Here is a 24,344-nt window from a genome sequence, read left to right as displayed (position 1 = left end):
GCTTAGTACCGAAATAAAGAATACTACTCACTAGAATTTGCCATTTCTGTTGAAATTGCGCGTGAAGGCAAAGAAGCTGAATAAATACTTGGGGAATTAAGTCGTTTGGGGGGTTTGGTTTGTCCCCAAACCGGACACCCTCAACGCACTGTGCCAAGAAATTCTGTCCATAAAAGTTATGAACAGAATCGATGACAAAGGGCAGTCTTGGCGGAGTCCAACCCTCATTGAGAACGAATCCGGATGCGGACCAAACTCTGGAATCGATGATACAGGGACCAAACCGCCCTTATCAGTTGGTTCGGCACCCTGTACTCCCGAAGCACCCTCCACAGAATTTCCCAAGCAACACGGTCGAACGCCTTCTCCAAGTCTACAAAACACATGTGGACTGGTTGAGCAAACTCCCATGCACCCTCGAGGATCCTGCCGATGGTATGGAGCTGGTCCACTGTTCCACTCCAGTCTGCCAATCCAGAGGCGCCGTCCCCGATGTCCACGCAATGCTGTAGAGGCGTGTCAGCCATGACAGCCCCACAACATCCAGAGCCTTTAAGAACTCCGGGCGGATCTCATCCACCCCCGGGGCCTTGCCTCCAGTGACTTTGACCCTTTGATTGTAGAATCCACCCCAGAGTCTCCAGGCTCTGCTTCCACAATGGAAGGCGTGTCGGTGGAATTGAGGAATTCTTCAAAGAATCCTCCCCACCGACTCACGACGTCCCGAGTCGAGGGCAGCAGCACGCCATCTCTACTGTAAACAGTGTTGATGGTGCACGGTGGGGTGGTGGGGGTGGGGGGGTGCACGGGGCCGTTTAATCCGGCCCGCCAAACCTGAATAAATTTTATTATTAAACTTTTTTTGGGTCATTTTCCCTGCAATGACTATGTTTCCCCAGTAGATGGGGAAGCGCCCACCCGCGCATTTACTCCCGGAAGCCGTGACAGAAAGCTCGGCACACTCACAAGTGCATGGACGTACTCAGTAGTACGGACCCGGTGCACTGAGCTTTCAGATATAGTTTCATGCTAAAGCCTCCCACAAACCTTCCATTAAAATGAGTGGCTCGAGGAAAAGAAAGGTGGACACTGAGTGCCGAGTGTTAAAAAAGAGTGGACAATTTGGCTCGACCTACGTGTGGAAGCAGACATTCAGCCACATGAAAGTCAACAAAGCCCATCACAGATCTAGGTTAACGGACCGACACCTCGGCTCTATCCTAACAATTACCACAACAAATTTTACTCTAGAATATGATGCACTAGCAAAAAAGGGGGACCAACAATACTATTCCCACTGAAAATGAAGGCGAGTTTCTCTAGTTTGTTGTAAAAACAAACAAAAAAAGGAATTTTGAAAATAATTTGCACAAATGGCAGGGATTGAAACTAGCGACCATTCTCGTTTTAAACAATGCACGATGCTCAAGGATATTGACACACTGTCTATTTGCGACTAATCTTAACTTAAAGTTCTTAAGGTCACTAGGTGTTTGTGAGTTCAAGCTCTACTCTGGTTTTCAAGTATAAGTCACCGTGTTGCCATTTTGATTTCTTTATTACTTTATTTAGATGTATTCTTTCCCTAATTCTTCAAGATGATGTATTTGGTCAGAATGTTTGCCAGTTGATGTGATTTCGCCTTATTAGATAAACATCTTTCATAAATCTGACCTGCAGGCGCTGAAGTGAGGGAAACTGTTATTCATAATAACAGTGTCGAATTTAATGAGAATCACTGATGAGTTTTTTGGTGATTTTTTTTTTTTTAATGCTGTTGATGATTTTATTTGTTTTCAAAAAGCTTTTTTTTAATTATCCATGCTTTACTACCTCCTAAAGGCCAAAACATTTTATGCAATGACCTATACGTGTCGTTTATATTACTTCACACAAACACTACATCCATCTGCTCCTGGTTTGGCCCCCGGTCAAAATGCAAGTCAAAACGTTTGCCCACCCCTGGGTTAGAGAATAATTGGTTCAGTGTCAGGCTTCAAACTAAAGTGAAACTTTCAAACTAGGGTTAGGGTTTCAAAGTAGGTTTTGAAACCAGGGTTTGGGGTTTGTAGTAGGCTTTAAAACTAGGGTCATGAGTTCAAACTAGGGTTAGGGTTTCAAATTAGGGTTAGAACTGGGTTAGGGTTTAGGTGTTAGGGATATTGGTTCAGTGTCATAGTATGGTTTCAAACTAAAGTCAACTTTTCTACCGAGGATTAAGGTTTCAATTTAAGGTGTCAAACTAGGGTTTGGGGTTCGTAGTAGGGTTTAAAACTAGCCTTAAGGCTTTAAACTAGGGTTGGGGTTTCAAAGTTGGGTTTTAAATTAATGTTAGGGTTTCAAACTAGGGTTAGACAAGACAAGCACAGACTGCAACGGACAATCAGGACTGCAGAAAAGATAATCAGAACCAACCTTCCTTCTATCCAGAACTTGTACCTGTCCAGGACCAGTAAACGTGCAAATAACATCTCTACAGACCCTTCTCACACAGGTTGCCGTCTGTTCGAACTACTCCCCTCTGGACGGCATGACAGAGCACTGTACGCCAAAACCAGCAGACACAGACACAGCTTCTTCCCCCAGGCGGTCGCTCTGATGAACTCACACCACTCTTCGAGTCTCAGAGAAATTGCTGTGCAATAACATCCTGCTCGACGCTTTAGCATCCATTGCAGCCTGGTCATCCTGGAAGAGGGATCCCCCTATCTGTGGTCTCTTCTCAAGGTTTCTCATTTCCCCTAGTAGGAGTTTTGAGTTTTTCCTTGCCCTCCCGGGAGTTTAAGATCAGGGGACGTTTGAGAATATTTGTCTATTTTCGCACATGTCCTGTTGTTGGTCACCTAAATGTTGAACAGAGGCTAAGGTGTACCGAAGTTAAATTCCTTGTTTGGCATGCTCAAACATGGCCAATAAAAATTCTTGAATCTTGAATCTTAGGGTTAAGGGTTTGAGTTATGGGTAGGGGTTAGGTTTCTTGTTAGAAGTTAGTGTTTGAAGTATAGAAATCATTATTAATTAAATGAATTTCAGATTATTCAATGGTCCTGAAAAGCAAATCAAACCAATATTTTATTGGAAAAAAGTGTTTTCTGTATGTCCCAAAACCATATCAGAAACCGTGGCGCAAAAACTAATATACAGACCGTTCAGTGGGTTATCTGTAATGTTGCACCCCTATAAAAGACCATCCTTTACTGTGCGGTGTCCCTGCTTTCCCAGCTCGTCCTGGCTAATGCTGATGATGTGGCGGTTCTGCAGCAGCTCCTTAGCGTGCCGACAGATGGACCTCAGGTCATTAGACATGAGCAGCGGGGCAGCCATGATGGCCCACAGAGCCATCTGAGACTCCTGCTGGTCCCGACCCAAGCCCAAGTTTCCCATCACCAGATAGAAACCATAGATCATGCATGTCCAAAGTGCGGCCTTTGGGCCAAATGCAACCCATGACCAAATTCACGCTGGCCCGCAGCCTCATAAAATCAATCATATGTGGCCTGCCAGCACTGTCGCCCGCAGTATAATTTCCAGAGTACAAAAATCCAATTTATATTTCATCAGAAGATAGCAGTAGACCTGCTCTCGCTGTGGGAAACATTGACCCTCGTCACCCTCGGGGCGTGATCATTTCAAGCTTATTTCGAGAATGGCAACTGTAAATAAAAAGAGTAAAGTTGACAGCAAGGGCCGCTGCTTTCAGGAGAAGTGGAAATTGGAGCACAGTAATCGGATACTTGGTTCAAATCCGCGATAGGTGAAAATCCGCCCTCTCATTTTTAACATACATACATTTTTTGTGTATCAATAAATGTGTATTAAACTATATCAGTGCATATGTTATCATTAGAACATTAGATAATAGTTTCAAACATGTAAATACTATTTAATAGTATAAATGAGGGCGGCTCTGTGGCGCATTGGGTAGCACGTCCGCCTCACAGTTAGGAGGGTGCGCGTTCGATTCCACCTCCGGCCCTCCCTGTGTGGAGTTTGCATGTTCTCCCCGTGTCCGCGTGGGTTTTCTCCGGGCACTCCGGTTTCCTCCCACATCCCAAAAACATGCTTGATAGGCCGATTGAGCACTCCAAGTTGTCGTTAGGTGTGAGTGCGAGTGCAAATGGTTGTTCGTCTCTGTGTGTCCTGCGATTGGCTGGCAATCAGTTCAGGGTGTCCCCCGCCTACTGCCCGATGACGGCTGGGATAGGCTCCAGCACGCCCACGATCCCCGTGGGGACTAAGCGGTTCAGAAAATGGATGGATGGATAGTATAAATGACACACAGAAAATAATGTATAAATAATATAATATAAATATGATACGTGTGCGTGTCTGTGTGTGCGTGTGTGTGCGCGCGGCCGGACGTGCGCATGTGTGCGTATGTGTGTAACATGTAGATGTGGCGTTGTTGTTAACCTTGGTTAAACAGGGACCTCTAGTGGTCACAAGTTACCTTAGTAGCGCGATGCCCATTTTGTACCTCAATAGTAGCTCAGAACGTATTGTAATGTCCTGTATTATTTGTTGTCGTATCTGGGCGTGTGAGGGCGGGGCCAGGAGTGAGAAGTGACGTCATGCAGGTGGGTTGTGTGGGCTGGTTAGCTTGGCAATAAGTTGGTGTGTGAGGCGCATGGGCGTGAGTTGTGGCCACCAGCAACTCCTGTTTGAATGTGTTTTTCTGTTGCCTTTTTTTGTTATTCTAAAAGCGGCGATCAAACCGTCTGAACATCCTTGACGCACTGAGGGGCATTACAGTATGGAGAAACTGCCGTCGCGATTTTCTTGTTCTTGTACTACTACTCTACTACTCTCTTCGAGAGGAAATTGGACAATTTTGGGCAAAAAGGGTACAAGCGGTGCCAGATTTTTCCGATCCTGTTTGGCTGTCTGATTTCTTTTTTTTTTTAGTTGACATACCCCGACATCGGAACACGCTGAACACAAACATTCAGGATCACTATGCAGTTCCCAGCCAACTGTGTTCACACACCAGAGCCTTTCGGGCCAAGCTGCTACATTTCCAAAGGCACCTGTCTCAAACGGAGCCCAATACCACACACTTCTCATTGCTGCAGGAAATAATGAGCAGTGATCCACAGAACATCAATAGAGCGCAAATAGTGAGGTATGCAGCAACCATCTCTATTCTGGCTGAGGAGTGTCAGCAGCGCTTTCGGGATTTTGCAGCTATTGAAAAGGAGATCACACTTTTTTCCACTCCTTTCTCCGAGGACCCCGATGACACTCCAGACCACCTGCAGCTGGAGCTCAAAACCCCTCCTGTCACTTCTAATGGCACATAAGGGGGAATGTGAGCACACGCAAACATCTTTCACTGGGACAAAAACTAAGTGCCAAGTATTGCATAACATCATCATCATCATCCATACTTCTGTGTGTTTGTCAATGACAGTGTTGTGAGCCAGGTTAGTCAAAAATATATATTGGCCCATCAATGGGGAGTAAAACGCCTGCCTCTGAGCCCTTCCATTCCTGCCCATGCCATCGATGGCCGGCTGATAGGTGAGGTAACCTCCATCACTGAGCCGGTCAGTTTACGCATTTCCGATAACCACCACGAAACCATCCAGTTTTTTCTCTTGCCACTCCCAGGGCAGCGGCTCATTCTGGGGCACCCCTGGCTGCGCCAGCACATCCCTGTGCTGGACTGGGAGGTGGTAATTGTGCGGCAGTGGCGCGATCGCTGCCGCCGTCTGTGTCTGAGGGCAGCCACCAGCGCGTCCGGAGAATTGTCGCCCAGTCCCAGGCCAGATCTTTCCAGTGTTCCGGTCCACTACCATGAGCTCGGTGACGTGTTTAGTAAGACCAAGTCACGAGTGGACGCCACCGGCTGCTCGGCCACGCTCCCCTATCACCGTGATCACCGTGATCACCTGGCGCTGGCTCATCAGGAGCGCTATAATAACGCGACCAGCGCAACTGTAGTTGTCAGCTTGCCTGTCCTTGTGCACATCGGTACCTGAAAGCTTGACCCCCAATTCCTTGAGACTGGGTCCTTGTTCACTCAGTCTTGTGTTATTCTTACAGCAGCTGTCATTTCATCTAGAAGCCTCCTGTCGGCAGTCTGCCCTCGCTCACAAGAACCCCAGTCAAGTGCTCCTTCCCCTGGCTCGTTATCCAGCCACCCACGCCCGACGATCAGAGCCACGTTCCTCGTCCGCTCCAGTCCGCCATCGCCCCCTTCCCCTTTTACAATAAAATCTGGTCCCTCTGCATTTGGCTGTACTATCCGTTCATCACAAAACTGGCAATATTTCCACCTTTGCAAATAAAACAGACATATATTTTAATATTAATTTAGCCAGGGCCAGTTACAAAGTTTAGAGGAATGTGCATGTAAGAAAAGAATAACAAATGACTCTTCAACTTCCCAAATCAACTAAAACTAAATTTGACAAGAAATCAACAGCCTGCCTTATTACATGGCAGCGGCACACATGCACACAACATGCACACGCAAACTGGCATGCATACACCCGCGGGCATACAGTTTTTAATGGCACCGTGGGGGGGGGGGGGGGGGGGGTGATGAATAAATCCGTGACATTTCTGCATTTGGCCGCATCCTCCTCCAGCACCTTTATTTTTTTCCCTGTCCCTCTATGCGCCGCCTTTCCTTTCCTTTTTTTTTTTTATTTTTTTTTTAACCACGTTCGAACTCCATTATTCTCACTTGGACCACTCACTAGCTACACACACCATAGCAACACCGGAACCTGATATACATAACACACCCCTTCCTCCACACGCGCTCTTTGTGGTTGATACGGACTGTGAGGGCGGGTGTTATAATTGATATAAACCAATCGTCTTTCCTTCCTCACATGCTCCTGGCCTGAGTGGCCTAAGTGGCCCGATCTGTCTCTCTGATAGGCGCGCCGCCGCACCAGCAGACATAAAAAAACATCCATCCATCCATCCATCCATCCATCCATCCATCCATCCATCCATCCATCCATCCATCCATCCATCCATCCATCCATCCATCCATCCATCCATCCATCCATCCATCCATCTTCTTCCGCTTATCCGGGGTCGGGTTGCGGCGGCAGCAGCTTTAGGAGGGACTCCCAGACTTTCCCCTCCCCAGCCACTTTATCCAGCTCATCCCGCGGGATCCCAAGGCGTTCCCAGGCCAGCTGAGAGACATAGTCTCTCCAGCGGGTCCTTGGTCATCCACAAGGTCTCCTACCGGTGGGACTTGTCCGGAACACCTCCCTGGGGAGGCGTTCGGGGGGCATCCTGATGAGATGCCCGAGCCACCTCATCTGGCTCCTCTCAACGTGGAGGAGCCGCGGCTCTACTCCAAGTCTCTCCCGGATGATCGAGCTTCTCACCCTGTCTCTAAGGGAGAGCCCGGACACCTTGTGGAGAAAACTCATTTCGGCCGCTTGTATCCGGAATCTTGTTCTTTCAGTCACGACTCATAGCTCGTGACCATAGGTGAGGGTGGGAGCGTAGAATGACCGGTAAGTTGAGAGCTTTGCCTTTTGGCTCAGCTCTCTCTTCACCACGACGGGCCAGTACAGAATCCGCATTACTGCTGACGCTGCACCGATCCTTCTGTCGATCTCATGCTCCATCTTGCCCTCACTCGTGAACAAAACCCCAAGATACTTGAACTCCTCCACTTGGGGCATTCCACCCTTTTCCGACCGGGGACCAGGGACTCTGATTTGGAGGTGCTGACCCTCATCCCGACCGCTTCACACTCGGCTGCGAACCGCTCCAGTGAGAGCTGGAGATCACGGCCTGAAAAAAACAACAGCACCACGTCATCTGCAAAAGGCAGAGACGCGAGGCTCAGATCCCCAAACCCAATCCCCTCAACGCCTCGGCTGCGCCTAGAAATTCTGTCCATAAAAATTATGAACAGAATCGGTGAATTGGTTTAAAAAAACAAGTGTGGTTATTTCTGTAACCTGATAAGGGCTATGGAACAACCTAAAATAGACGACAAATTTAAAATATAAAACTCTGAATCAGCTGTCAGTTATATAAATAATGTACAGAATTTTAAACAAATATTATTAATTTTAACCATACGTCTACTTGTAGATTGTCTGACCATGTGGGGGATTGAATTAATTACATTAGATAGTGTACGCCCAAAAAATAGCTCATAAAAATAAAATAATTATTTTATCATTATTATTATTTATTTTATTTATTATTTATTATTTATTATTTTATTTTATTTTATTTTATTTTATTTTATTTTATTTTATTTTATTTTATTTTATTTTATTTGACTTAAGTAAAATAAAATATCAACTTGCACGCATGTTTTACCTCCCCCCACTAGAAGGCAGAAACTCGTGTTTTGGGTTAAAAGTAATCGTTTTTATTTCCGGTAAAGGTTTGTCTGGTATAATCCAGGAAGGAAGAAGCGCCGCCATCGAGAGGGTCCCGTTGTTCAAGTTGCGAAAGTCGACGTTGCTTCAGAAAAAGAACAAACCAACTTACTTTTCTGTAAGACAAAGAAGGGCTGCATTTAGGTACGTAATAATTTTGAACAGAGCATACTCTGGATGTTTCAAGAATGTTTTTGCGAATGGTTTCTTTCTTTCTTTCTTTCTTTCTTTCTTTCTTTCTTTCTTTCTTTCTTTCTTTCTTTCTTTCTTTCTTTCTTTCTTTCTTTCTTTCTTTCTTTCTTTGTACGTATGTGTTTGTTGGGGGTTGGTTTGGTAAAGTTAACATCCTTTACTTTTTAAACGTGGTTAAAACTTATTCATCTTACGTTTTTAATAAGGCATTTTATGTTGCTTGAAATGTAGACACATATAAACTGCTTTTGCAAAACCATTCACTCCGGATGAGCTTTGGGATGATGGCATGGCAAAGATGTAATTTCCCATTTTTACCCATGGATTTGTGATTCCGGATTTAGCTCAAGGAGTGGCACGTGAAAAAGTAGGTGTTTATCTTCTGATGTCATTAAAATGTGCATCTAACTTTGTTTTGTGCTTAACAGGCCTTGGAACTGTCAGGCAAATCACTTCAAAAGTTAAAATTGTGTTGTGTCATGTTATTAACAGCCATTAATGGGTGAATTGTCAAATCAGACATCTTCTTTTTCCCTTTCACCTTTTCAGACTCCAAGCTTGGAGATAAGAGGACCATCTGTATTAAAAACTGACCAGACTCCACAAGGTACAGATTGATTTTTGATTGTAGAAGTAATCACAACTGCCTTGTGTTATCTTTGGAAATGTATCTGTTATTGGTAGTTTGAATATTGTATATCCTTAGCTACTGTCGTGCATAGGCTATGCAAAAGGTGTATGTTGTAATTGCAATCTTCAATATGGTACTTGCAATTATGACATGTCATTCATTGCCTTGACTTTCACACTCCGCAAACCATGGCGGATGTCAAAGTGCAAAATAAAACCCAGGTTTACGCTGTACATTTTCATCATTTAGATAACAACTTGTAGAACAAGCAATTTTATCAGTACTAGTTTAAAATAAGCTGATTGGAGATGTACAACAGCCAAATTAATTTGCACCACATTCAAAGTCACAGACAGAATGCCACCATTTTTTTTTTTAAACAGGGCAAAGTTTATCATTGGAGAATGGTTCATTTGAATCTTGTAGCTAACATTTGCTTCATTCTTCAACTGCTCGGAAGTGACTGAAACGCCCATGACAGGGAAAAGTAAGAGTGAGTATTTTATTTTAAGTTTGTATTTGATTTCTATTTCTCTTTATTCTCAGAGCTTCTAAAGGTCATCGTAGAGCCCCCTCTGGCAATCCCTGGGTTGAGGAGCCTCAACTCTCGTTCAGAATGTGACGCGGAGAGTGGACGGTGCCCATGACTGATCTAGAGACCTTTGACATGATGTCCAAGGAAATGACAAACAGGATGCAAGACTGAATGACAGAATGATTAAGGTTAAAATTGGTTAGTCAAAATTTTGGATGTCCCCCCACACAGTCTTGTCAGCTTACAAATGGAACCTGGAGGGTTCTGTTTGGTTTAATTGCTGTACTGTCAAAGTTACTGACTTTTCTGTTACTTTTTTGCTTGATTTACTAGAAAAAAAGTCCTCCATTCAATTTTGTCTACTCTTAATTCCACTCTTCTGAGACACTGTTCATAATTCCTTGGAAACAGATTGCAAAGCAGTCTTTTTTTAGGAGGCCGCTGATTTGAAGATCTGCATGTTTCCAAGACCATGATTATGAGTATGATTAGTTTGACATCTGTACTGTAGATTTAAAAACGACAACAGTGAAGGCTTACGATGTGGTGGCTGCGTTCAATGTTGACGTTTTTTTCTGTTGTAGACTCTACACAAATGACAACGTTCAATATGCGTGCTCGTGTGACTCGTCCAGAATGATCTCAGGAAGACTGCTCTGATAACCCTGGTAAAAACAAACAAACAAAAAAAAACTGTCTGTTCTTTCCTGTTCAAGTTGCTTCATGTTCGAGATGTGCGACCGACATGAGATGCATCAAGGAAAAACTTTTTTACAGGTAGTTGTGTTTTTTTCCCCCATATTCATATTTCTTTTACAGAGTAATCCCAAGGTCTACAATGGGTGGTGCCTGATGTACATCGAGTTCATCTTTGTAGAAGCTGTTGGCGACATACACAGAGGCCACGGATGATGAAACAAGGACCGCAATGGCTTTGAAATTAAAATGGGCTCCAGCGCTGAGTAGCAAAGGGGGCTATCAAAAGCCCACAAGACAGTGATCTTTATATTGTTGTTTCGCCGAGCTGGTTGTTTTGTTTGGTATGTCCTACATAAAATATGTATATATTTATATTGTAACGTAGTAGTTTTGTTCTATTAAACAACCATCATTTTTTCAATCCTGTATGTACAGTTTTACATTTTTAAACATATGATCTAAAAACATTGCACATTTATATTTGTGATGGTTAGATAATCTTTGAATTTTTTTTTTATTTAGGTTAAATTGTCGTTTTGGTTAATTTTAACATAAAAAAGGTGTATTTATATCTGCAGGTAACATAAGTATGACTGTTATTAAAACCTATTTCTGTATATATTATCTGTATTTTGCTAAAGTGACTAATGATCTCCTCATAGCTATGGATTCAAACACTTCATCGGTATTGTTACTACTCGATCTTAGTGCTGCCTTCGACACTGTTGACTTCGATATTTTATTAGAGCGTCTTAAAGGTTGTGTTGGTATTTCGGGGTCAGCACTAGGCTGGTTTCATTCGTATCTATCAGACAGGACGCACCGAGTGGTCCATGGCAATGCGTCCTCTGAGCTCTATAAAGTTACGTGTGGTGTCCCACAGGGATCGGTACTAGGATCAATTCTATTTAATATTTATATGACTCTGCTTGGGGACATAATACGTAAATATATTAGTTTTCAATGTTACGCGGATGACACCCAATTATATATGCCATTATCAATGACAGATCCGCGGGACTGTTGTAATCTTGAGGCATGCCTTGCGGAGATCAAGCAATGGATGTCTCTCAACTTCCTTCGTCTGAACCCAGATAAAACTGAGATGTTGATAATTGGTCCAGCTCGTTATCAACATTTATTTAAGGAAACCACTATAACTCTAGATAACCGTACTATCACTCAGAGTGATACTGTAACTAATCTCGGGGTAATATTTGACCAAACGCTCTCCTTACAAAAGCTTATTAAGAATATAACCAGAATAGCATTTTTTCACCTTCGTAATATTGCTAAGATCCGCCCAATCCTCTCGACCGGTGATGCGGAAATTATTATACATTTATCACGTCGCGCCTGGACTACTGTAATGCATTATTCTCTGGTCTTCCCAAATCCAGCATCAAAAGTACAGTTAGTACAAAATGCTGCTGCAAGGCTGCTCTCACGGACAAGAAAATTTGATCACATTACCCCAATATTAGCCAATTTACACTGGCTCCCGGTCCATTTAAGATGTGACTTCAAGGTTCTTCTATTAACCTATAAATCATTGTATGGCTTAGCGCCTTCATATCTCGTCGACTTAGTTGTTCCTTATGTTCCGTCTCGTAACCTTCGTTCGCAAAACGCTAGTCTTTTAGTGACACCGAGGGCCAAGAAAATGTCTGCAGGGGTTAGACTCTAGCCGCTAGAGCATTTTCTATTCGGGCTCCAGAGCTCTGGAATGCCCTGCCAATGGATATTAGAACTGCTACCTCAGTAGAAACATTTAAGACACGTTTAAAGACGTATTTCTATGATATGGCCTTTAATTAACCTGTAGTAGCCGATTTGGCTGGAGTTTGTTTTTGCTCCCTCTCCTCGACCCCACTACCCCCACCCCTCCCCGGCTGGGGAGGTGGTTAGGTGACACCCAAGCTGACGACGGCTATCTAGATTCTCGTGGACCAATTCAGCATGAGGGAACTGCAGCGGATTACCCTCCTAGAGAACACTGCCAGGACAATCGAAGGCACCTCCGACAGCTCTTCGCTTTGGCCTGGACATCCACTTTTTGATTTCCATATTATGTATTTTATGTGCCCTCTTTGCATCCATTGCAGCCTGGTGATCCTGAAAGGGGGATCCTTCCATCTGTGGTCCCTTCTCAAGGTTTCTCATTTTTCCCCTGGTAGGGGTTTTTGAGTTTTTCCTTGCCTTTTTGGGAGCCCAAGATCAGGGGATGCTTTGAGAATAATTGTCAATTGATTGTCTATGTGAAGCCCTTTGAGACTGCTTGTGATTTAGGGCTATACAAATAAACTTGACTTGATTAAAAAATGTAAATTTTCACACCCTGGACCATCACTAAGTAAATACATTTTCATAGCATAGACGCCTATGCCATAGACGTCTATATTTGTTACACTTTTAGACGTGTTTTAGCCGAGACGTCTGGTTAGCATATCTGGTTAGTCTATTAGACGTTAAAATGCTCACAGGGATTGTTTTATTGTTGTGCCCAAGTTTCCACAAAGATACTAAAGTACTTCGGTTACACGCTTAATTGAAGTGGAACTGAATAAAAAGAAATTTGATGAATCATACATGACTGAATTATTTATTGTTATTACAGTGCATTGAAACGGCTGGCTCTATCTTGTGGTGGTTCTTCATTTAAAACCTAACCATCGGGGAAAAAAACAGTGGAACCAATATAGAAGCTTAACGTTTACGTGCTATTTTTCAGTCGTCCTTCCTGCAATTGAATGCATCATATTAAAGTTCATCTCGCGAGATCTGAGTGTGAACTAATTCCAGCGGAAGTAGTTCGCCATCCTCTTTTCCGCCGGCCATAGAGGAGTATACGGCAGGGTAAGCTATGATGTTAGCAATATGACTTGCCAATCTGTAGCCATCCGTGTGAGAACACTTCTTTTATACTAAATAAAATAAAGGAGATCGCTCTGAAATGTACAGTTATTACTTCAAAATCCATATTGTCGCGACATTCATGAAAATTGGCCTCATTACGTCTCCCGCTAACGCCTCCCACCAGCGTCCGTGAATCATCCGCATGTCGTCAACGCTATCTAACCCGACGAAAAGCTCCCTAAAGCTTAAATAAAGATAATTTATTCGGCCTTGTATTTCCGTAATAAAGTAGTAGTGCTTGGGATTGGTTCAGTATGCGAGGTCCATTTATCTTCCTGACTGAGTTGTCTATTATGCTAACAAGGCTGACAACACACGTAATGGGTTAGCATGCTAAGATAACTCTAATAGCTGCTTTTGATGCCGTTGCAAATATCTGCAAATAGCACATCAGCTACAAACCTGTTTGGACACCTGTATAATGTCTTTGGCACACAACATTTTAAACGTGACAGAGTCTGCTATGGTTTGCAACTATCTGAACTTGTAATGACTGCTTGTTTCACATCTACTAGAGACAGAGTAAGGTGTGGATGTAGGATGAATGTTTGTACGCAGAAATTATGCTTTTTTTTTTTTCAAAACAGTTGAAGTAGGTTTCTAATCACGTGTTTTCCGATATGGAGCATGTATATTTGCTTGATGGTGAGGTCTGTTATTTTCCTTTAAAACCGATTTTCTTCCACAGCATTATGAAGCTGAACCCATATGTAACCTCTTCCCGCCGCAAGAACCGCAAGAGGCACTTCAATGCTCCCTCACACATCAGGAGGAAGATCATGTCCTCCCCTTTGTCCAAGGAACTCCGTCAGAAGTACAATGTGAGGTCCATGCCCATTCGCAAAGATGACGAAGTCCAGGTACTAAAATGAAGCTTGACTTGAGCTAAGAAAACTGGTTAATTATGCATACTCGTGATTTGTTTGCCACACACAGGTTGTCCGTGGACACTACAAAGGCCAACAGATTGGCAAAGTGGTGCAGGTGTATAGGAAGAAGTACGTCATCTACATTGAGCGTGTGCAGAGAGAAAAGGCCAATGGAACCACAGTCCATGTTGGCATCCATCCCAGCAAGGTGACCACTTTCTCTGCTTGTAATTGTTGGTGAATATGAAATGAAGGCCAATACTTGCATGCTTTCAGGTATGCTTCTAACAACTGAGAAAGGTGAAATTTGGATCCTTTTTTGTTCTAAATTATCTGCAGACATCCCTTGAAGTGTTTTTATTTTTGTGATTAGGCTCTCATAGTTAGTACCCCAAATGGGAGTAGAAGAGCTCTCTGGTGGAACTAAAATTCATATCACTGTTTGAGTCCCTTCATGTCAGCGATAAATCGAGCTGTGTGGCTTAATTAAAAGATACTGTATTTCTGAATGGTTGAAGAATCTGAAACAGCTAATAATGATGTAAGGTAACTAACAATATTGTCTGTGTCTAAAGTCAAAATTAAAATCTAGTTCTTTCTGTTGTGCAGACAATGGATATATTATACAGTGTCTTCATGTAATTATGATGTTAGACTCCCCCTCTTGGCTAATGTGTTTGGCAATGCCTTAAAATCACATCAAGCTGTTGTGTGGACTACTGTATATTTATTTTCTATGTGGACACTTATTTTTTTACCTGCTAATTTGCTGTTAGTATTTGGCTGCATGCCGCTGTAACATAGTTTCGGACAGACTTTAAGGAAAAATGTACCTGTATTCTGGTGTTTCGTAACTGTTTTATGATAGTGTCATTGTTGGCATGGCCTCACCATCTTTTCTTGGTAATAACCTCTCATCCTCCTTTTGCAATATCAATATTTGTCAAATGTTTTTGTATATTGGCAGCCATGAAGTTGAGGGTTAGTGACTTAGAGGAGAGGGGCTCTGCACAGTGGAAGAAGTTAGCCATCAGCAGGAGCTGGCTCAGTAGGGATGACTCCTCAATGTGGACACATCGGAGTGGTTAAAAACAGGCAAGACTGTCCATCTCTTGGTCAGGCGTATGTAAATACGTGTAAATTTATTGATTAGCACGGCCGACTCATGGTGCAGAGGTGCAATATTCTGGCCTTCCTGTGTGGAGTTTCCGTGATGTTCCCGTGCTTGTGGGTACTTCAGTTTCCTCCCACATTCCAAAAACATGCATCGTAGGCTGATTGACTTCTCCTAATCACCTCGTAGGTGTGAGTGCGGGTGGTAGCTCGTCTCTGCTCGCCCTGTGATTGGCTGGTTCAGGGTGTCCACTATCGATTGCCTGAAGTCAGCTGGGATAGGCAGTCTCCAGCACACTCGTGACCCTTGTAAGGAAAAGCGGTAGATGGATGGATTAAGAACTAATGTGAAAACTGCATAAAAAATCAAATTTTGTGTAGCAACAATCTGTTGCATACTGTCAATCGTGATTACTGTAAATTTGTACCATCAGGCTTTCTCACTGAGCCAATGCTAACAATTTATCAACGCTGCGCAGATTGTCCCTCTTCAAGGTCACAGGAAAGCTGCAGTGCTTTCTGCTGATAGTGTGTGAGACTGATCACCTGGTAGTGTGAGACTGATCACCTGGTAGTCATGCATCTGACACAGACTATGCCATCTTTCTATGCATAAAATGGTAGAATGTATCCACAATCTTTTGTCAATCTATGTCGCTCTCTAATGATAACTGAAATCAACAAAATGTCCACCATACAATTCAAATAATAGTTGTAGTGGCAATCATGATTAGGACCTTCTTAAACTAACTGTAATATTGTTTAAAACCAATCTAATCACATTTCCTTTCCTCATAGGTGGTCATCACCAGGCTAAAGTTGGACAAGGACCGCAAAAAGATTCTGGAGCGCAAGGCCAAATCTCGTGCTGATGGAAAGGAGAAGGGCAAATACAAGGAGGAGACCATTGAGAAGATGCAGGAGTAAACATCTTTTGCTATCAATAAATTGTATAAAACAGTTTGTCCATGTCATGTTTTCTTGTATGGTTGATGATTTGAAGGAAACCCACTCTGCGCATATTCACACCAAATTGACGTTTAATCGTGAATGTTGCAGGTGCGTGCCAAGCAGAAAGCTTCTGACTTAAGATGCTTGTGAAATTGGAAAGCTTTGTGTATGAGATGACCTTTCAGTCAAATAAGGTCATGGTCATTAAAGATATTCAACATGTGGCACTTTTTATAGTCAGATTTGTTGGCTTTAACAGCATTGTCACATTTACTACTATAGAGTGTCACGATTATACTTGGTAAGGTAAATGCACCGATCAAATTCAACTTGGACTGTAAATCTTCATTCCAATTCAGTGTTCCTGCTGCCCCTTTGAGTGTTAGAATTTCTCAATCCACCAATCAAAAACAAGGCCTTTGTTGGCATTAGAATGTCTTAGAATATTGAGATTATTTTAATAAAGTGTCAAATCTCAAAATTAACTTTCTTTAATTAAAAACTTGTAACCACACAATGATTGTCAGAACCAACAAAATGATGTGGGTTTAGTCAGTTTTAAGACAGGTGCACATCATAAATGGATGAAAGCAACTTTTCACAGCATGGGGCATTAAATTTAAAATGGAATTTTAACTTTACTTCAGCTTCAGCTCATTGGTGAGACTGAAGACTCTACCCTTCCTGACTCTTCGTCGAATCAACAGTTGCCGGACAAATGGACGTAATCCCGTCAATGCGTAGTTGTTCAATTTGGACATCAGAAATTCCATAATGGGCGATATCCCATGCGTTGAATTGAATTAAACCTAAAACCGGTACTGAGAATGGACAGATGGACAAACGTGGGTGGTGTTTCTGGAAAAAAAAGAAGCACTTATCTGCTAAATGGGTCTTGGTGGACATGCGCACTAACACTTCCTTCTCTCCGCGTGATGTGGTCACGTCACGTGACGCTTTGACGCTTCGTGTTTCAAGTTGTGATAAGTTTCTATCCGTGTGATTATCTCCCTTCTAAGTTTGCTGATTCAGATGGCAGAATTAAGTTTTGTCATCGCTATGTCCGCAATGACCCTGTTTTGGGGCATAGTGGGAGTAGTGGTGCCCTGGTTTATCCCCAAAGGACCAAACAGAGGGTGAGTGTGTTAGTGTTACTTCACTAGCACAGTTAAATGCAAAACGTTCGTTATTGTGTCTGATCACAAATGGAAGCTCGTAGTATTTGTTATTTGACGGTGTATGTGATACATGTTGGTCAGAAACCTCTACAGCTTTCCCTGTGAGTTTATGTTGGCGAGTACAGGCTCATACTAGATCAAGTTTCACCTGTGTAAACTTAATGTTGAGCTTTTTCCTCTACATGTCGCGATTTAAGTTTTTAAAAGTATACTCTCGTACGTGAACAAAATAAAAATAGCTCATCTCTGGAAAAAATGATGCACTTACCGTAGGAGTGTCTATGAATACCTTGAGCTAAAATTTCCTCAAACATTGTCTTTTCCCCACAGAGTGATTATCACGATGCTGGTATTAACTTCAATTTGCTGCTACTTGTTGTAAGTATTACTTGGCAATGTTTGTCATTTAAACACTTCAAAAATCTTCCTTAGCTTATAATTCTTACTTTTTATAAGTATATATTGTACCATGTGTCCTGAATACCCAACTATTCCACAAATATACTTCTCTAGAAACCACTTCACCCAATACTGAAAACAATCTTATGTCAATGTAAAGATTGACGTGTAGCGTTCGTTGTGTTGAATAGTCTGTCAGATCACAATAGCTGGGTTGTAAAGAAACCGTTTCGTATAAATTCTCAAACTTCCATCTGTCACTTTATGATACCATCACTTCTTATCAGATGGTTGTGTACAACCTGGACTGGTCAAAACCCTCATAAAGGCATGAGAAAAGCATAAATCCAGTTACAAGGTGATGCCCGATGCTGGTTACAGACACTCAATGTCCAACATTTGTTAAGCAGTGATGTTCATATGTATTCTTTCCATCAGTTGGTTGATAGCCATTCTAGCCCAGCTGAACCCACTGTTTGGGCCGTCTCTATCCACTGATGCCATCTGGTACCTCAACTACCACTGGTCGTAAATGCTCTGGTAAAACCCATTTGGAATGTCAAGGCCAGCATTTTCTGCATGTTGTAGTAATTGGACTGATTAATACTCAGAGTATGGTCTCAGGAGACGGTCGTGCAACGTGAGGGACCACCTTCTCATCACTTCATGCTGCAGTCCAGTTTTGAAATGCATCCCTGTGGCCTTACAGAGTGACACCACATCTGTGCCTTGTACAATTACAAGCTCCAAAGGACTTTCCTTAAAATTGATCCCCACTGAGTGTGTTTTGATGTAAAAAAAAAAAAAAAAAACTTGATATAAAAAGTTACTGTTGATGTGTATGTTTAGTTCTGGTCTTTAAACAAATAAACTTGTCATAAATGTTACTTGTTGTGCCTTATCCTCTGTTTTTTATACAGATCCCATTAGTATTATAGTTTCGTCTAGTATGGATGTCTTTAGAAAATAAATCAACATTTATTTCTATGGTGTTTAGTTTGAACACTTTCAACTGGTGAATTAGACTAAGTATATTTAGAGCATGGTGTTCTCTATAAACTTAGTGTTTCCCTCGAACTTAGTATTTAGTGGATAAGAACTTGATAATAAGTCTCAAGAACAGAAAGTGCTTGTCATGTAAATACTATGTACAATTTATTCGTGGCTACCTGAAAATTACTGGATGGAAGGCGAAGAAGGATTGTCCCTCTTACTTGCCGTAGCAGTTTAAAGCGTAGGCAAAATGGCGTCTCCCGACGATGTCCACGTCCGAATATGCGAACAAGAAATATTAAAATATGACCTGGAAGTCAAGGCTCTCATCCAGGTGAGGATTTTAATGAGTATTATTAATTGGGGCTTTGTTGGAATACGGTGGTCTTTGGGCTTGTCGTTTCAGAGGAATGTTTTAGTGTAGTAATATGTGACTGCCTAAGTCGATGACGAATTACCTAAGCGATCGAAAGTAGATGGTGTACGTGTGTGTGTGCGCGCGTGTAATGTACCAATTCATTTATACTATAACAAGCTATTTTATACAAGAAATTGATTCTGTTTTCAGTTAGAAGAAACAACTGATTAGCACGTCTGCCTCGCAGTTCTCGGGCTGTTCGATGATGTGGGTTTAATTCAACGAAGACTCAACACTGCTGGTCTCGATGCCCAATTAGGTTTTGTTTTTGTTAGGGTTTGCACGTCACTAAAACATGTGCTTTCTTATGTGAACACAATGCGTCCGTGATGTGATGCGCACAAAGTACGAAGCCAACACAACAAATACATTTGTAGAATTATTTCCGACGAAAATTATATCTCAATGTCGCTTCAAAACTCTATTTCAACTTTAGAAGAAAAATAGTTGCTTCCACTTTATGATTTGTGTCAAGGTCTGATTTATGAATCTATCACATTATTGATCTTCATGTGACTTTTGAAAAATGGTCAGCAGTTTACTCTTGTTTTGGTTTTGAATGTGGTGCCATAATACTTTCATACAGTGAAATGGAATTATCGGTAGTGTGTCAAAAATATTAAATATTGTGTGCAAAATTATTCTAAACTGCTTAAAAAATGTAGGTTTATTTTTATGCTATCAAATGGATTTCAAATGACTAAAATGAAGTTTCAGCTATTTTTTAAAATATTTATTTACGGATGTTTTACGTTTTTGCTGTGGTATCATTTCAGTGCGCGTATTGAGGTATTTTATTATATTTTAGCTTTTTTTTTTTTTATAAATTCATCCATCCATCCATTTTCTGAACCGCTTTGTCCCCACGGGGGTCGCGGGTGTGCTTGGAGCCTATCCCAGCCGTCATCGGGCAGCAGGCGGGGGACACCCTGAACTGGTTGCCAGCCAATCGCAGGGCACACAGAGACAAACAACCATAAAGAAAAATTTCACCCTTTCCTCCTTCTATTTTGCTGTACGTGGCCCTCAAACGAAAAAGTTTGGACACTCCTAAGTGTTTGAAGGAATGCCCGGATGAGAGAGGGGAGGGCAGGTTGAGCTGTGTCAGGGGTCCGACGTGCCATACTATAAAAGGGTAAGCAAACCAGGCAGTTGCAGCCCCGAATATTTCCCCATTCTAATATACCTCCCATGCACCCACTTTTTCTTGCCTGCAAACAATTACATTTCATTTTTTACATATTGTCACACAAATTTCCAAGGTGCTCATGAATGCGTCATTCACAATGAGACTGGTTGAGACGGGAGAGCTGATCTTAAACAAATGAGCCATGTAAGATGAGTCAAACTGCTACATTTGATAATGTGCAACAATTAATTAGTAATTTTAGGGGATGATGTCAAGTGAGTCTTTCATTATTGTGAAAAGCCCACCGACAGGGAGAAGTCTTGTTCTTTTCTGCTTACAATTTGTGCTCACTATTTTTCAAATACAGTAAAAAAAAAAAAAAAAAAAAAGTCAATTACTTGTACACAGAATGTTAAGTTGTGGCCATTCAAAACAAAGTTGTTTCTCCATTATAATAATAAGATAATTTGTTTGCGTTCATTGAGTACTTAAGGAATGAAAGTATTCACCAAATAAGACAATTTGGACTTTAAAATGACAGAGTATTTAGAGAATAAATCAAATCCCTATCTCCTTTAACGTTTTGTGAGCAAAAAAACTTGCTGGCAGCTAGTGTTTTAACCCATCCACCCGTTCTCTGTACCGCTTGTCCCCATGGGGGTCGCAGGCATGCTAGAGCCTATCCCAGCAGTCATTGGGCAGTAGGCAGGGGACACCCTGAACCGGTTGCCAGCCAATCGCAGGGCACACAGAGACGAACAACCATCCGCACTCACACCTAGGGGCAATTTAGAGTGCCCAATCAGCCTATCAAGCATGTTTTTGGAATGTGGGAGGCAACCGGTGTGCCCGAAGGAAATCCACACGGGCTCGGGGAGAACATGCAAACTCCACACAGTGAGGGTCGGAGGTGGAATCGAACTGGCACCCTCCTAACTGTGACACGGACGTGCTATAAAGATGGAATAATGTGCGATAACATCAGCCAATTTATATAGAATAAGCTCAATTTTTTTTTTTTGCGCGCAGTATTGCGCGCAGTATTGCCGATATTTTTTCCATACTACTGAAGGTATGAATAAAACTAAAAGGGAGGCTTCAGAGAGCCCCATACACGACATGGGATTTTTATTTATTTACTATTTTTTGGACACAATACAGATAAATATACTAAAATACGAATTTGTGTTGAATGGCCACAAGTTAGAATTTTGTTGTCTTTCTATTGTTTCCACAAAAGTCATAATAATAAGTTCCATGTGTCTCCCTTTCAACTTTAAGCACCTGCCATTGATCGCTTACTATTATTGATGTTCAAAGTCTGCTTTATTGTCAATTTCTTCACATGTCAAGACGAATAAAGAGATCAAAATTAAGTTTCCCACCATCCCATGGTGACTAGACACAGTACACAATACATACAAGCAAATAGCACAAAGAGTAAAAACAAGAAGGCGCAAACAACGAATAAATAAGAGCGATGAATAAGTCATAAACAAATAACCTAAATAAATAAATAAATAAATAAATAAATAGATAAATAAGAGGAGCAAAATGGAGCAAGCGTGCATACAGCAGACAGCCAGAATATAGCGCAAAAGTAAACGACGTTATGCAGCAGTACCTTATCTTGTGTTGTGTGCTTTTGTTGTAACGCTCTTATCCAAAATGCCACGTCATATTCTGCCAGGATATTAACGAGTGCAGAGGTCCTCAAAGCAAGCTGACCGGACTGAACGCAGACGTGAAAAAGAGTTTTCACAATCTACGATTGCGCATTCAAGTGAGATCTTCATAAAGCCCTGACTATTTGCATTTATATGTCATTAATAACATCGTTTGATTGTTTTCATGGCAGGATTTAGAGCAGATGGCCATGGAGCAGGACAAGGAGTCTGATAAGCTGGCCTTGATCAGTCAGGTAGAAGGACACAGGAAACAGATGCTGAGGTAACTTTTTCATCCAATTGAAATATCTTCTACCGTCACGTTCCAAAAACCTGCACGTTTGTGTGTTTGTGGCAGCAACCAGACGACCTGGAGGAAGTCCAACCTGGCCAGCAAATTGTCAATCGACAATATGGAGAAGCAGGCACTGCTTAATGGGGCTGATAGTGGCGCAAGACAGAGGTGAGAAGACAGCAGGTTAGGGTTAGGCGGCTGTCAGCTGGAGCTGATTGAAACTTGTATAGTGGGACAACTATGATTAACCTCCAGTTTGTCACACTTCAACCTTTCGCCACACCAATTAATGTACTTGAACTATTATTAAAGTATTCCAATAGGGTCTGTTCTCAACAGTTCTGCAAGAGGCCGAGAGTTCTTCAAGCTGTTTATTTCTCACTCCCATTTAAAGTTCACTGTAAAACACAAATAAAAAGAATCGACAACTAAATATTGTATACAAACATTTTCAAGCAAACTAAATCATCTTGGAAAATGGGCACACTAACTATGAGATGCCATAGACAGGCTAATGGAAATTAGCATCAATGTTATGTAATGTAAAAATACAAACAGCATAAAACAATACTCGCAGGCATGTATTCTCTCTGCTTTATTTCAACAAATATTCGTGGTGCATTATTTATTAGGGGACCTTCTTTGCTGCTGCTTTGTGCTTCTAGTTGTGCTGCATGACCTATTGTACAGCGCATTTTGCAACACTAGACCAAGGAATTTGGATTTTTTTTTACACCAAAAACCCATGAGAATGATTCACTTTGTTTTGGAAACTTATTACCCCAAAAGACATTTTTCGAGCAGCCACAATGGAGAGTCGTGTATATGCTCTTTCCTACATCGCAATACCGTCCATTTGAATGAGTATCATATATTTCTGTTATTTATTAGTTTTCTCATTGTATCATTCAGGAAGACCACCAAAGAAGGCCTGGCCCAGACATCCAGTGACATTACAAAGAATCTGATGAGCATCAGTCGGATGATGGCCCAGCAGGTTAATCAGAGCGAGGAGACGATGACAACGCTAGGTTGGACTGAGACATGTTTTGTTTTGTTTTTTTTGGAAGATTTTGAATTCCTGGAGCTTGCGCCAGGCTGTTTGTATTGTGCTCAAATGGTTTTCTGTGCCGTTTCTAGCAACTTCATCCAGAACCATCCAAGAGACCAATGATGAATTTAAAACTATGACTGGGACCATTCAGCTGGGCAGGAAACTCATCACCAAGTATAACCGCAGGGAGCTTACCGATAAACTGCTCATCTTCCTCGCGCTGGCCCTTTTCCTCGCCACAGTGCTCTACATCCTTAAGAAAAGACTCTTTCCTTTCTTTTGATGCCTGTACGCCATGAATGCATTCCAATACTTTCGCACAAACGATTTCAGACATAATGCATCTTGTGCGACCTCCCTGGCTTCTGCTCACTGTCTCAACAAAAACGAAATGCTGGTGACCACTCAAAGTTCGGCTCAATGAAATACAGTATATGCGACAGTGTTCTTTATCATAAAAATAGCTCATGTTGAAATTCCTAATATAAACTTTGTGTTGTACTGAGATTGGAATTGTTCACAATGTTGGTGGCTCACATTGCACCTGTTACACTTGCTTGCTGAAAAAAAGTGCATATATCTTTGTAGCCATGCCCACACGCGAATGGCTGAGACAGAACAGCACACATCCCTGTCTTTCTTCAGATAAGACCCGGAAAAGCAAACTCTGTCCTCCCAGTTTTTCCCCCTCTCCAATATGGCTCGAGCGTAATGGTGGGGGATAATTTTGGTGTGTGTGGATTTGTTATCTGACATTGCCTTTTCAGCACCTCGTAGGAGAGCGTGTCCAGAGGAGCTAGCTGTCTGACCTCACCACAACTGTTGCCACCATTCTTTATATTCTCCTATTTAATTAACAAATAACTGTTCAGTGTGGATGGTTGAAATGTGTCATGGAGTTCAATGTAGGAAGAGGCACCCTCAGTGTAAATG

The 24,344-nt window shown here is 42.0% G+C and overlaps 3 protein-coding genes and 1 long non-coding RNA gene across 9 annotated transcripts in view; all 4 read left to right on the top strand.

Moving 5' to 3' along the window:
- Positions 1-8,370: 8,370 nt before the first annotated feature.
- LOC147061308 (uncharacterized) lies at positions 8,371-10,850 on the top strand. 5 transcript variants are annotated; one of them, XR_015064055.1, is made up of 5 exons: positions 8,371-8,516; positions 9,114-9,171; positions 9,742-9,918; positions 10,315-10,398; positions 10,550-10,850. It is a non-coding gene; the product is annotated as an uncharacterized LOC147061308 (long non-coding RNA). The 5 variants fall into 5 exon arrangements; XR_015064052.1 differs by having other exon boundaries at positions 10,142-10,398; XR_015064048.1 differs by having other exon boundaries at positions 9,742-9,928.
- A 2,287-nt stretch (positions 10,851-13,137) lies between these two features.
- rpl26 (ribosomal protein L26) lies at positions 13,138-16,288 on the top strand. Its single transcript, XM_085900843.1, has 4 exons — positions 13,138-13,285; positions 14,034-14,205; positions 14,282-14,422; positions 16,126-16,288. Exons 2-4 carry the CDS (start codon positions 14,038-14,040, stop codon positions 16,252-16,254), a joined length of 438 nt encoding a protein of 145 aa, XP_085756969.1. The 5' UTR covers positions 13,138-13,285; positions 14,034-14,037; the 3' UTR covers positions 16,255-16,288.
- An 885-nt stretch (positions 16,289-17,173) lies between these two features.
- On the top strand, positions 17,174-18,742 carry atp6v0e1 (ATPase H+ transporting V0 subunit e1). Of its 2 annotated transcripts, none has more exons than XM_085900860.1 (4): positions 17,174-17,414; positions 17,787-17,834; positions 18,294-18,395; positions 18,467-18,742. In XM_085900860.1, the coding sequence occupies exons 1-3, from the start codon at positions 17,311-17,313 to the stop codon at positions 18,385-18,387; spliced, it is 246 nt and encodes an 81-aa protein (XP_085756986.1). In that variant the 5' UTR covers positions 17,174-17,310; the 3' UTR covers positions 18,388-18,395; positions 18,467-18,742. The 2 variants fall into 2 exon arrangements, with proteins under 2 accessions (XP_085756986.1, XP_085756976.1); XM_085900850.1 differs by having other exon boundaries at positions 17,175-17,414; positions 18,480-18,742.
- A 285-nt stretch (positions 18,743-19,027) lies between these two features.
- The window catches only part of bnip1a (BCL2 interacting protein 1a), a 5,721-nt gene continuing 404 nt past the window's right edge, over positions 19,028-24,344 (top strand). The window contains exons 1-6 of the mRNA XM_085900831.1: positions 19,028-19,182; positions 22,086-22,178; positions 22,254-22,345; positions 22,421-22,525; positions 23,270-23,388; positions 23,498-24,344. The exon at positions 23,498-24,344 is cut by the window's right edge and continues 404 nt beyond it. Of these exons, the coding sequence (XP_085756957.1) occupies positions 19,099-19,182; positions 22,086-22,178; positions 22,254-22,345; positions 22,421-22,525; positions 23,270-23,388; positions 23,498-23,694 (690 nt within the window). The 5' untranslated portion in view covers positions 19,028-19,098 and the 3' untranslated portion in view covers positions 23,695-24,344. The remainder of the gene's footprint in view (positions 19,183-22,085; positions 22,179-22,253; positions 22,346-22,420; positions 22,526-23,269; positions 23,389-23,497) is intronic.

The sequence above is a fragment of the Syngnathus leptorhynchus genome, chromosome 2 (assembly GCF_054491065.1).
Source record: "Syngnathus leptorhynchus isolate UIUO chromosome 2, UIUO_Slep, whole genome shotgun sequence".
Lineage (NCBI taxonomy): Eukaryota > Metazoa > Chordata > Actinopteri > Syngnathiformes > Syngnathidae > Syngnathus > Syngnathus leptorhynchus.
The sequence above is the reverse complement of the archived record's forward strand: the minus strand, read 5'-3'. Positions and strand labels throughout refer to the sequence as shown.